Source organism: Crocodylus siamensis, chromosome 3 (genome assembly GCF_052110815.1).
Source record: "Crocodylus siamensis isolate JL-2025a chromosome 3, ASM5211081v1, whole genome shotgun sequence".
Classification (NCBI taxonomy): Eukaryota; Metazoa; Chordata; order Crocodylia; family Crocodylidae; genus Crocodylus; species Crocodylus siamensis.
In genome coordinates, this window is record NC_143397.1 from 7,185,063 (window position 1) to 7,197,972 (window position 12,910).

The 12,910-nt window shown below is 43.8% G+C and overlaps 1 protein-coding gene across 1 annotated transcript in view; it reads right to left on the bottom strand.

Annotated features, from left to right (window-relative positions):
- Positions 1-4,897: 4,897 nt before the first annotated feature.
- The window catches only part of LOC149867953 (uncharacterized), a 128,504-nt gene continuing 120,491 nt past the window's right edge, over positions 4,898-12,910 (bottom strand). Inside the window, exon 3 of the mRNA XM_090037203.1 lies at positions 4,898-5,020. Coding sequence (XP_089893329.1) covers positions 4,898-5,020 — 123 coding nt within the window. The remainder of the gene's footprint in view (positions 5,021-12,910) is intronic.

The window sequence follows — 12,910 nt, forward strand, 5'->3', positions numbered from 1 at the left end:
AAAGAATGCCTCCTTCATTGGATATAACATCAAGGGTAGACAGGAGCAAGGTCAGGTAGCTTACCATGTGCTGGATGGCTCTTTCTGTTCCTTGTTTACCCAAGATCCCAGCAGTTAAAGCATCCATGCAGGATGTAGGAGACACAGTTTTGTATCACTGTGTTGCCTGAGTTGAGACAAGGACTTGAACACATGTGTTGGGAGAATGATCTTTCAGTCTTTCTAGCCTAAAGAGCATTTCTTATACAAAGTGGAACCAGTCTGATAGAAAAGAGGGAGAGAACAGCATGGCATTGGTGTTTGAGGCTGGGATATGCTGCTTGTAAGTAAGGCAGAGTGGGGATTTGAAAACTTTTGAGGCAACAGCCCTAATTAACAAGCATGTGTTTTCTCTGTGGTTCTTCATGAAAGGTTGGCCTGGCTTCTCTCCTACCAGAATGACAATCAAAATCCCTCTGAGGGGCATGTTTTTTAGCTTGCCCAACTCACTAGTTAATGTGGCTTCCAGCTTCTAAGGACCTAACTCTACGACACCAACCTTTGCCAAAATCGTATATAGGAAGCCAGAACATCTAAGCATGTCTGAAGTTTCTCTTGCAAGCAGAATACCTGAGTATTGGCAGAGATTGTGATATAGTGACTAAATTACACTGTGCCAGAAAGCAGGCCTATGGGCCAAAACCAGGGATCTCCCAGCGCCTCTTCCCAAAAGAGTGCTCGAACTAGTAGGTCACAATAACACTCCCTCTTGCTCCTTCTCCACAGATTCTTGACCCCACCCAACTTAGCTCATAACTTGGTGGTTATAGGTGATATGTAGGCTTGAATACCCTCAGGGTGAGATGGGCCAAGCACTTGGGTCTCACACTTCCTGCACATGGCAACGGTTCTGTAGGAAAGGACCTGGGGACTACCATGGACAATAAGCTGAATATGAGCCAGCAGTGTGCCCTTGTTGCCAAGAAGGCTAATGGCATATTGGGCTGCATCAGTAGGTGTGTTGCCAGCAGGTCAAAGGAAGTGATTCTTCCTCTCTATTCAGCACTGGGGAGGCCACATCTGGAGTACTGTGTCCAGTTTTGATCCCCTCACTACAGAAAGGATGTGGACAAATTGGAGTCTAGAGGAGGGCAACAAAAATGGTGAGAGGGCTGGAGGACATGACTTGTGAGGAGAGGCTGAGGGAACTGGGCTTATTTAGTCTAGAGAAGAAAAGACTGAGGGGGGATTTAATAGCAGCCTTCTACTCCCTCCAGGGAGGTTGCAAAGGGGTGGAGATGAGATGAGCTATTCTCAGTGGTGGCAGATGACCGAACAAGGAGCAATGGGATCAAGTTGCAGCAAGGGAAGTTGAGGTTAGATATTAGGAAGAATGCTCTCACTAGGAGGGTGGTGAAGCACTGGAACAGGTTACCCAAAGAGGTGGTGGAGTCTCTATCCTTGGAGGTTTTTAAGACCCAGCTAGACTAAAGCCTTGATGTAGTTGGGGCTGGTCCTGCTTTGCACAAGGGTTGGACTAGATGTGACCTCCTGAGGTCCCTTCAACCCTCATTTTCTATGATTCTATGAAATTTTCTTGCCACTATGCTATTGAGAAAAATCATGGGCACAATTATGGTTACACAAGATCAACCTTCTGAATTAGACCCCAATGTTGGGGCAGAAAATGAAAATAATAGGACTTTGCATGGATTTGGAAAACATTTAAATCAAGTTTTCTTAACATCTGCCCTAAGCAACCCCGAATAACTTGACCCCCAAAGACTCCTTTATTATGTTGACACCCCTGCCTTATATTGATGACAACAGTCGGAGGCGAGTGATGGTATCACGGAAGATGCAATTGAGAGGCTGTGTGGACGCAAGCCAAAGCTATTGTACCAGTATTCTTTCCACAGATTTTCTAAAGCTCTGCAAAAGTAAAGAGAAAAGAATTTCTTTAGCATTGAATCATCACTGAATTTCAGAAAGGAATTATTGATTATTTTTTTCCTAGCAGACTCTCATCTGTTAAAGAAAATGATGCATTTTCTGATTCGGAGACCGTCTGCTTTTCTATTTCCTAGGGTGAGAAAAGGTTGCAAGGAAAGGCCAAATTGTAATGCTCAGAGGGCTGGAGTAACATAGGAGTGGGGCAGCTTCACTGGAGGCACCAGCAACTTCTTTAGGACAGGTCCTCTGGCCCACTGAATAGTATCCATCTCAAGTGCACTGATCATCCCAAGGGCAAAAGCAGATGGGGAAAAGACCTCATCCCTCCCCAACCCTCCTTGTTTCTTGCCAGTTCTATTTCTCAACAAGGGAAGGAAGCAGAGGCAAGGAGTCCTGGCACTCCTCCACCCCCTATGTGGAGACTGGACCTGGGCTTAGGGAGATCACACAGAAGACTAAGGGAGTCCAGAGCCTTGTTGCTCCATGCTGTGAGCTATGTGCGTTTCCAGATCCTGGTTAGGACAGAAAGTAACTCTGATGGGCATTGATTAGTCCCGTGTTTGCTACATCAGGGGTCAGTCACACCCAGGGCACTTGTGTGCTGAATGCCCTAGCGGCAGATCTTCTTGGTAGCTTTCATTGTGCATTTGCAGACATCGTTCTTTTGCTTGTAAACTCCATGTGGTCCTGGGGAAGCTTGCAAAACTCCTGAGGTTTAATGGCCTCTTTCCCTCTCTTTCCTCAGGTGACTCTACCCTTCAGGAAGATTTATGCACACCTGTCAAAAGCTGCCAGATTTCCATCTCTCTCTCTCTCTCTGTGTTTCATCCAACCCCTTCCATTTCAGAGCCGGTTGTCACTCTTTAACAGTTTATTTTCCATAAACACACAGAGAGTACCTCGCCGGTTCCCCAACACTGGAGCATATTCTGCTTTCAGATGCAAATCTGCTCAGTCAACAATGTGGCAGGAATATGTTTAAACAAGGAGATAGCTAATCAATGTACTTCTCTAAAATTACTTATTCCTGAGCTCCCTACTCTGTCTTTGCTCGGTCCTTGCTCCTATGAACATCTAGGAGATTTTTTGCTTGTGAAAGGACGGAGTAAAAACGAAGTGAGAGCATTAGCATTCCTTTCAATTCCAGTTCTTATTTCACATCCATGACTGGGTAGAGTCTCAGAGTCTGGCTACTCTGCAGTCAGAGGTGACACTGCAGCACATTACTTATCCTATGATAGCTATACTCTAGCTGTCTTGGACAACCGTAGCAGTGTCGCTGCGGCAGCACAGACTTTAGTACAGGCTGTACAACTTAACACAGGCTCCTGGGCATGCACTGAGGCATCTAGCCTGTGCTGAAGTCTGTGCCGCTGTGGCTTTGCTGCTATTAAGGGTAACTCAGGAATGAACGTGTATGCTGCCGTCGTAACTCCAATTGACATCGCTCCAATATCCATAAGCTTCCCGATGAGAATTTTCTTGCCTCTGCTTAAAGGGTCGATCTGGGAAGTGCTTACTCCTAAAATCTTGCCACTTTTTGCCAGTACGGTGGGAAGGAAGTTTGGTGCCTGGGACAAGCCCACAGCAGCATCCCGCGCTCACCCTGCGAACAGATCCTGGGGGCACACACTACCCCCCATGCTTGGCCGGGGTGCACACAGCCACAGGAACTGCCCTCCCCCATCCCCATGCCCCTTGCAAATGAGTGGCTCATGGCTCTGTCCCACACCCTGTCCCTGCTGGGAAGCACCTGTCGGCACCCCTTCACTTCGATGCCCAGGGCGATTGCCCTTCTCCCCCACCTTCTCCTTGCTAGGGTACTGCTTTTTGCCCTAAGTAATTAGGTAGGTGAGTTAACACCAGGTTTTGAAGTATTTCCTGAAGTCCACGACTACAACACTGCAAGGCCTGGTTGATCTAGTCTTGTACTGGGGCCGATACAGAATAACCACATCTTCTGGAGTGATCAGAGGGATTCTGATTCAAACTGGACACACAAACTACTGAGATCTGGTGGTGCAGGGAGGAGCTCCCTTCCAGTCGTAAGGTCTCTAACATCCTCGACTCTGTATACGCCTGGACAGGATGGAGACTGCAAAGAGGGACGGAGTGGACTGAGCCGTGACTCTCTGAGGCAAGGGACAGAAGTTACACATAAACCAGTTTAAGTCATTAGAAATTGGTTTAAACCTGTAACAAAATAGAAGTTCAGTGAACATAAACCAGTTGCAAACCATAAACCAGTTTGAAAATGGCTGAAACTGGTTTAAGATAAATCTGGTTGAATGTAGTATGAGACTTAACTGATTTAAGCGAAACCAGTTTATGAAACTTCTGTCCCAGACCTGCTTGTTTTGACTTATTGGGAACTGTATTTATGCAGGCTTGAGCAGATTCAGAGATTTCATAGACATTCGGGCTGGAAGAGATCTTGGAGGATCATCGAGTCCAGCCCCCTGCCCCAGGGGCAGGAAGTCAGCTGGGGTCACAGGATCCCAGCAAGATAAACATCCAAATGTCTCTTGAAGACGTTCAAAGTATGGGCTTGAACCGCCTCCGGCAGCAGGCTATTCCAGACCTCGGGGACTCAGGCAGTAAAGACGATCTTCCTTACGTCCAGCCTGAAATGGTGACGGGGGAGTTTGTGACCGTTCGACCTCGTCATCCCTTGGGGCGCTCTGGTGAACCGACGTTCCCCCAGATCCCAGTGAGCACCCGGATAAACTTATAGGTGGCCACCAGTAGAGAAATAAGCTGCTCCTAGTTTCACCTCTTGAGCAAGTGTGGAGTAGTGAAGAAATTATGCTTTAGAGGGAGGCTGGGGCGAAATTTGAAATGATCCCCACCTCACCTTGGTCTGTTTTGTGCCCACTAAAGGGTTATGGTTTGGATGGAGAGTCCATTACTGAGACTGGTGTGAGATTACAGACCTAGACAGGCCTGCTGCAGGCAGAGGAGCAACTTATGGGTGTGACTGCTCCCTGGCAGGAGGAGGCAGGCTGTAGTCGGGCTTTACCTCTCTCCGCAGCACCGTAAAGCGGAAGCCAAAACCTATGGGTGTGAACACCTTTGTGCTCTGGTCATTCTGACAATAAACAAGAAATTTTTACAGTGATATGCTGAATGGGTTTTTCATCGCCAGGCGTCTGTAGAGGGATGGAATTGGACTCGGTTCAGCTAGCAGGCCCATTTTACTGAAGCAATGCTTTTGGGCTTCTGTTAGATGGCAAAATAAAACATAACCCTTCCCTATCCCCCCAACTTCAGAGACAACTCTTGTTGCATTTTTCTTTTTGAGGTTTCTATTGGCAGAACATCAGTCACTTTATTTATACAGCACCTCTCTTCACAGCACTAAAAGCGCTTCATATAAGCTGGTAACATCCAGATTTTTGAACACCAGCTGCCAAATTATTTGTTTAGAAAATAGACTTAATACACCTTGGCTCTTTGTTTCAAAACCTTCTAGATCTAGTTTAGCTGGATGCTTAAAAATAGCTTGTTGTATATTGTAGGCACAATCTATTTATGTGATAAGTGATGAAAATAAATGATAAAAAAAGAAATGATAAATACATGATAAATATCTATATGCAATAAATGGTAAATACATATTATGTGCTTGTTATATATGATGGGTTTTATGCATATTGTAAGCCTTTAGGACAGCCCAAATCCTGCAACGAGGCATTAAAATGCATTGCTGGACACAGTGGGTCAAACATAAAGGTTGCTGCTAAATTGTGATGCCTTCATCCTTGCTAGTCTTTACCTAGATCCATGCTCTGGTTGCTGGCCGGGCTCCACATGCCTGGATCACCACTGCTGGAGCCCTGGGAGGTCCCCAGGACCCCACGTAAGGATACTGGGGCCAGCCTAGGTGCTGACCCCAGACTCCTCTACCCCACCTGGGTAGGGGCAACTTGCTGTGGGGCCAGAACATGTGTGCACAGATATTCCCTGGGAACAAGTAGCAGCGGTGCAAATATGTGCTTCTTCTTTTTGGCCCTGGGAAAATGCATGTGCCCACTCATCTGGACACAGCCCAAGTGTCCTGGATCCCAGCCATGCCCCTGCTCACCACTACTCGAGTGGCAAGTCAGAGCTGTGCTGGCAAAAAAAAATGGTTATAACTTTCAACATGTGACTGCTCACAGCATGGTCTAACTTTAACACAGCTTAACCTCCCACAGATCTAGCATGGGCTAAGTGTAACGTGTAACCTCCCGCAAAGAGGACACTTAACACATGCTAAATGCTTGAACATGTGGCTGCTTGAGTTTTCTCTGTACTTAGTAAGCATTAAGTTGAACATGTGACACCACCTTAAGACATTCATCCCCGCAGTATCTACATACTGTTTCTACTGTTAACATTTTACAGACTTGGCCTAAAAGGACTTTCCAGTTTTACTTAACAGGTTTACTTCCTGGGAGAAACGCATAGGATTCATCTGAGGCAAAGATTGGGCACCCACAGCATGTGCACAGGAGTTTGCTATTGTAGATATTTCCCCCTCCGCACTTCTGCTATTATTAACATGTGCGTTCAGAAACATGAAGCGAACCTTAAAGCCATATTTTTTGCAGAGCCCTAAAGCAGATTAAATCAAATGCAGATGTGGAATTGGTGCAAAACAGATGCTGAAAAGCCATGTCAATATCCTAAAGGAATCCATTCCCTATCAGAAAGAAACTTAATTTCTACTATAAAGAATTTGATTATGTATTGTTATACCAAATGTGATTAATGTTTTGTGGTGATTAATCAACTGCAAAATATATAATTATGCCATCTGTATTTTTCCAGCTTCTTGTCACTTAAGAATTCCACTGGGGAGTGGGAGGTGGGGTAATGAGAACTTGTGGTATTTAGAGTGCTTAAAAGCGTACTTCGAAAGCCTGGGGAATCTAGTAACAAAAAAAGAACTGGCATTTACTCTAATGGCAGAACACTAAGCATATTAAGCCAGAGCCCAGAAGACCTATTGACTTGATAGCTACTTATATGGAAGACCCCGTTATGGGGTTCAGACAGCCAGGGACCCATGAGGGCTTGCTCCACTTCAAAGGTAACCCATTAAGCCCTCAAGAGAGCACTTGGAGATGGTGCTTTCAGATCACCTCCTGCTGGCTGATTTATGAAACAGCACTGACTCCAATGCAAGGATCATCAGTTGTGTTGCAGTTGCGGGGAAAGCGTAGCTTATTTGCATTGATCAATCACGGCAGAAAATAGCAGTATGTATTTGCACTTGTGTTGAACTATTCATGAACAAAGCACTGGGGCAAATCTGGGGTGATGGAGTGCTGCTTCCAAACAACTCCTACCAACCTGGTGTGAAAAAGAGGGAGATGAAATAGGTTTATGTCTTGACCATAACAAGCTAGAAGTCACTCACATCAGATCTGAATTTGGGCGACAGTCACAAAACCTATTCCTCTTCTAAGACAATAGACTTTCTTTTATACCATCATCTCACTCTTCAGACTGGTGGCAAACTGAAGGCAGCTTTGGCTATTGAGGGTTGGGGAGCTGTAAAGATGGAGATCCTTGATGGTGCCCCAGCCTTCTGACTAGCAGAGTAGGCCCACAGCTAAATGCAAAATAATTCCCAGGTCTTACTGCCTCCTAAACTTTTGAAGGAAAAGTGTTTTGATAACACAGTGGGCACGTCTACACATGCACTTTGTTGCAGAGTTGACTACACATGTGCCAGTATTAGGGCATACTAATTAATTCTGCCATAAGAAAGTACGATCAAGGACAGTACTATCCTACATCGGAGTAATTAAGTGTGATGAAACGCACATGTAGATGGTAACAAGGGCTGGTTGGGACACAAGGGGCTGCCTGCCACCTAGCCACACAACTCCACAGGTTTTGCACCCTCATGACCCAGCCAGCCCCTCCGCCACCTGACACCGCCACCCGGGGCCTGGGGCTGACCCCCTGAGCCTGCTCCCAGCCTGGAGATGCTCCACCCTGGTTCAAACTGCTGCTGTCCCAAACTCACTTGTAGATGCTGCTCCTAGGAGCAGTTGACTCTGGCTCAAACAGTTCCAGATTTTATTGTCTTACATTAATTGAACATGCAGCTGCCCCCTACATGCTATGCTTTATATCAGTAGGTATTTTGTATGTGGTAAATGTGCACTAATAGGGGCACTTTCTTCTGTAATCCTCTCTCATTAATTCAGTAATTTCAGAGTCCAGTTTTTCCGATACGCCAGTTTTCTAATGTGGAAATGATTTCAGTATGAAACAAAAGAGTCTCCTTTGGCTAAAACACTAGACTTTGACTTAAACAATCATGTTGCCATCCTTTGTGCTGCCATAGATTTCCAATGCGACTGTGGGTTTGCCGTGACGTAGAAACACAAACATACCTTTGATGAGCTAGGCCTAAGTCCCACTGAAATTACTTCCCATGGAAATCAATGGTAAGGAAACACCTAAATACCTTTGCAGCTCTGGGCCTCAGCTCTGCTCTGTAAAATGGTGATTAGGCTTTCCTTATCATAATTTTTCTTTCTTATCATTGTTACCTCTTTGGGGCAGATATCACAGGTACATTGGTTTTGATTGGGGTCTTTTGCAATTATTAATACTGATCTCACTCAATTGCAATAACTGTGAAGCAGGTATGGACTAACAAGGAAAGTGAAAGATCGGTTGAAGAGTGAGATGCAGGGAGTGGGGGTGGGGGGAAGGATGGGCAGCATGCCTGGCAGTGGACCCAGAAGTGGACTGGAAGTATTTCTGCGTTCATGAGCTGTGCCTGGTACCCTGAGGAATACAGGAAAAACAATTAAAGCTGTGTCTATAGCCAAATCTCTGAGTCTCTGAATCAGCATTGGGTCTTCAGATTCGGCCAAATTGAATTGGGGGCACTGAGCCGAATCAACAAATCTAATCTCTGTCCCCGATTTGAGCCAAATCCAAATCTGAATCAAATACAGCCCATTTCGCACACCTCTAATGACTACCACTAAATAAAAAATAACAATCAAACAACAGGGGAAAAAAAAACATTTCCGGGCCCCTTTTCTGTCCAGGCCCCAGGCGGCTGCCCGGTTTGCCCATGGCTGTGTCCGGATCTGCCTCCAAGTAGTAAACAAAGATGGAGATTTCAATTTCAGGTCTTCCCCACTGGCTGATTTATGGTATAACTTGGTCCTATCTAAAGTTCCACACTCTTCTGTTCTAGCCCAGGTGAAACTCCAGGCTTTGACATTCAATTGTGATGAAGAAGTAGAAATTATTTTCCCATAGAGAGGATGTTTGTTTTAAAATACAGTCACAATACACGAAAAAGGTGCTTGCATTGAAAAAAGAGCTGCTTGTAGATGACGGCCTATGTTATGAATTAGAACTGCCCAAAGTGTTCGTGACAAAATAATCTGATAAATGCAATTCTCACTTAGTCCTTAATGCCAGACCCTGCTGTGTGTCATAATTGCTACAGAGAGTGTTGCAGGCACAATGCTGGAAATTGGGGAGGTCTATGGTGCAAGTCTATATTGTTGAAGAGACATGGCTACCTATCTACCCACCCACCCCTTATCTTATTTCAGCTTCTCTTCTATTGTCTTAATTGCCCTGCTTTAAAATAACTAATGCACCAGAGAAAGATAAATGCCCACAATGAACAGAGTGACAAGGCAAGTCAGGAAACTTGCACTGTTTTATCGTTGCTATTTCCTAGCTGTAAAACATAGTTATTAAGGCTTCAAATCCTGCAGTGAACTCTGCATACATGGATTCCTGCACCCACCTGGAGTTCACAGTAGGACCAGGATCCTAAATCAATATCTGATTAACTTCTATGCCCCAAATCTACCCAGCAGCTATTCTTGTCTTCACCAAAATGTCTCCAGTTGCCCCCCTGAAGTTATGTGCACTGCATGCGATGCTTCCAGTGCCGACCATGGAGAGCGGATTCTCATTTTATAAATGGCGAGGCATTCCATGGACTTCAATGAAAATATTTTTGTTTTATACTGGTGCAACACAGAACAAAACTTGCCTCTACCAGCCTATTTGTATTCCGGGCATCCTTTCACTCAGAAATGCTCAAATTTTAAAGATGACTGGACAAAGCACTACAAAATACGGGGGAGAGTCCTGCACATTTCTGGGATGAAAAGAGGAGCACGAATCAGATGACCCAACAGGTCTTTGCCACTGGTAACATCTAAGATTTCCTCCCAGTTCTTTCTTCCACGTCTTGATTAAATATTTAAAAAAAGCATTACTTATACATAAATCTAATCATTTAAAGGTGCTTCAAAAGGAGCCAACTACAAACGCTTTGTTAAAGGAAGGCAACGTTCAAAAGATACCGTATCTCTGAGTCCCAATTAGGCCAGATCATTAAGGAAATATATTGCAATTAAGTTTACATCCACTGGATGGAACTTGTTGCCAGATAACAGGGATCTTTTAAATGTTCACCCCCTACCCCCGCCCCTTTTCATTCTATCATGATTATTATCACAGTATGAGTTCATTATTTCAGATAAAATATAGTCAAACATTATTGAATTTTGAAAAAAAAATAAATTAAAAAGTCAATTTACCTAATTAAACAATTATCAGTTCAAACTTACAGTTACAAATGAAAACAAATAGAAAGCCGCACAGTGCTAAAGGGTCTCTTGTCTTCTCAGTAGGTGCATGCAACTTCCATTAGTGTTAACCCTTTGAGCACTACAGCTGGTTATGCTTATTCTCATTATATTGCAAATGAGGAGGAGCTGAAGCCATGTCATGTCATCTAGCACTGCCAATTTTGTCTGATTTGGAGCTATATACTGTCACCTGCCCCTACCTATATTTACCTTACCAGCTTCCTATGGATGCATCCCTAGCAAAAATGTAGCAGATCTACCCTGGATCCCTTGAATGCTGACTTTCTTCTCACTACTCCTCCATACTTTATTGTAATTCTAATCTCTCTTTCAACTGCTAGAAAATGTCCTGCAACCCCCTTGTGTAATCCAACAAGCTCCACTCAGCAGCTGAGTAGTATCTGCTGTACCTGCTGGGCTTTTGGACCTTTCTACATGAGTCTCAGGTCTTGAAAGCTGCTGCTTCCCCCCCAATGTCCTGTCCTCCTCCAAGATAGAAATTTGTGGTTATATTTCCCATTCTCTGTCATGTGAAAGGTATTAGATCCAATTTGTGTCTCAAGTCAAAGAATACAACCCTAATCCAGCCTGATTTAAATCAATGGAAATCCTCCACTTACTCCAGAGAACCTCAAGTTTGCCCTGAGCTCAGAAAATATCCACCTTACGATGACATACAGCCTTAATTTTCATCAGTCCCTACATTTCATACTCAATATATCCCATTGCAAAAAAAAAATTTTTTTCTGTGGATTGAACATATATATTTCTGTTTTCTGGAATGTTTAGGCCCCCAAAGCCTCCTGATTAGCTTGCCTCCATTTAAAAAATGCCACCTTGGGCTAGATTTACTGTGGTGCTAACTACCAGGCTGTGATTTCATTTGGAGTTGTGCCTCCTACATTTGCTGAGCGCTGTTCCACACATTTCATTTGTAGCATAAACCCTAAAGAGTCTGTGAATTAATTAGTTTAGAATTTACAGCAAATAAGAATGAAGCATGCACGGTAATATTTTTTAAATGTTTCCCATTTAAGGGCTCTTGCTGGCTCTCTGCATGACATTGATTCACTCCAACCTGCCTTGCCTGAACATCTTGGCTCCAGGTGGGTATATTTGCACTAGTGCATTATACAAATCCTATCGGGAAATTCAGACCTTCCAGTGCTACATTGTTAATTAAATTCTTCAGCCTCAAAGGCAATGGTTCAGTGGTCCCACTACAAAATGTAGCTAGACTCATAGAAGGATCCTCCATCATCAACGTTCATATTTTTTAGATAACTCTGTCCTTCAGCGAGTCACCCAAAGCAAACAGTATAAGCATCATGGATCGTTCATTTACTCTAGTGGCTCAGGTCTACTTTATGTCTTCTGCTGGGCACTGATACGAGAAGTCAATAAAGAGGAAGTAAACAGTTTCTGGAGCACAGCAATTTGAGTGACATATAATATCATACTCAATGGAAAGAGTCTCATGGAAGAAATGAAATGGTCTCTTACTAGCATCAGATTCCCTTCAGAGTAAAATCTCATAAGTATCTTAAGTAGCCCCTTCCTCCCCCCCACCACCAAAGAGGTGGCCTGTTCATCCCTCACTTACAAAGGTGCAAGTTAGGGGAATCTTCATGGAGATCAGCAGAGCTACACAAGAGGAAAAGTAGTATAAGTGAAAATAAAATCAGGCTTGAAGAGCAAAATTTTGTCTTGACTCTTGCCTCCTGGAACCCCCTGATGACAGCAACAGCTCTTATTATGCTGACACTTACACAGGGAACATCTACACATTCATTAATGTACCATAATTAATGTGCATTAAATTTAGTACTTGTATAATCAGCTACCAAATCAATGCACAGTAGCACCAGCGCATGCCTTTTAGTGACGCTACTGCACAGTAGTCTAATACAGGGTATGTGCCATCATGTGCTGCGACTACCTAAATACATATATGTTGCAGTCCATGGCATTCATTTCACAGTGAGGTTTGCTTATATCAGGACTACGACTGGTCTCCAAGTTGACATTTGATTATTTTTAAGAACACCAGGGTTACTTTCATTACAAATCCCAGAGTTTTATGATTTTCATTATGATATAATTCCACTAAAGATCTGAGGATTAAGAAGTGAAATCATTAGTTATGTCTTCAGGGGATAAGCACCTTCACCTAAAAAGAAAGGAAGAAAAAAAAAAAGAACTTGTGAAGTTGTCATAAAATGATACATAAGACATCTTAAATGACTTATTAAAAAGTAATGCTTTGCCAGTCAGCAACCCCCTCAGCATATACAGAGTATAAACCATATATTTAGGGAAGAAGTGTTTAAATGGCCCTACAA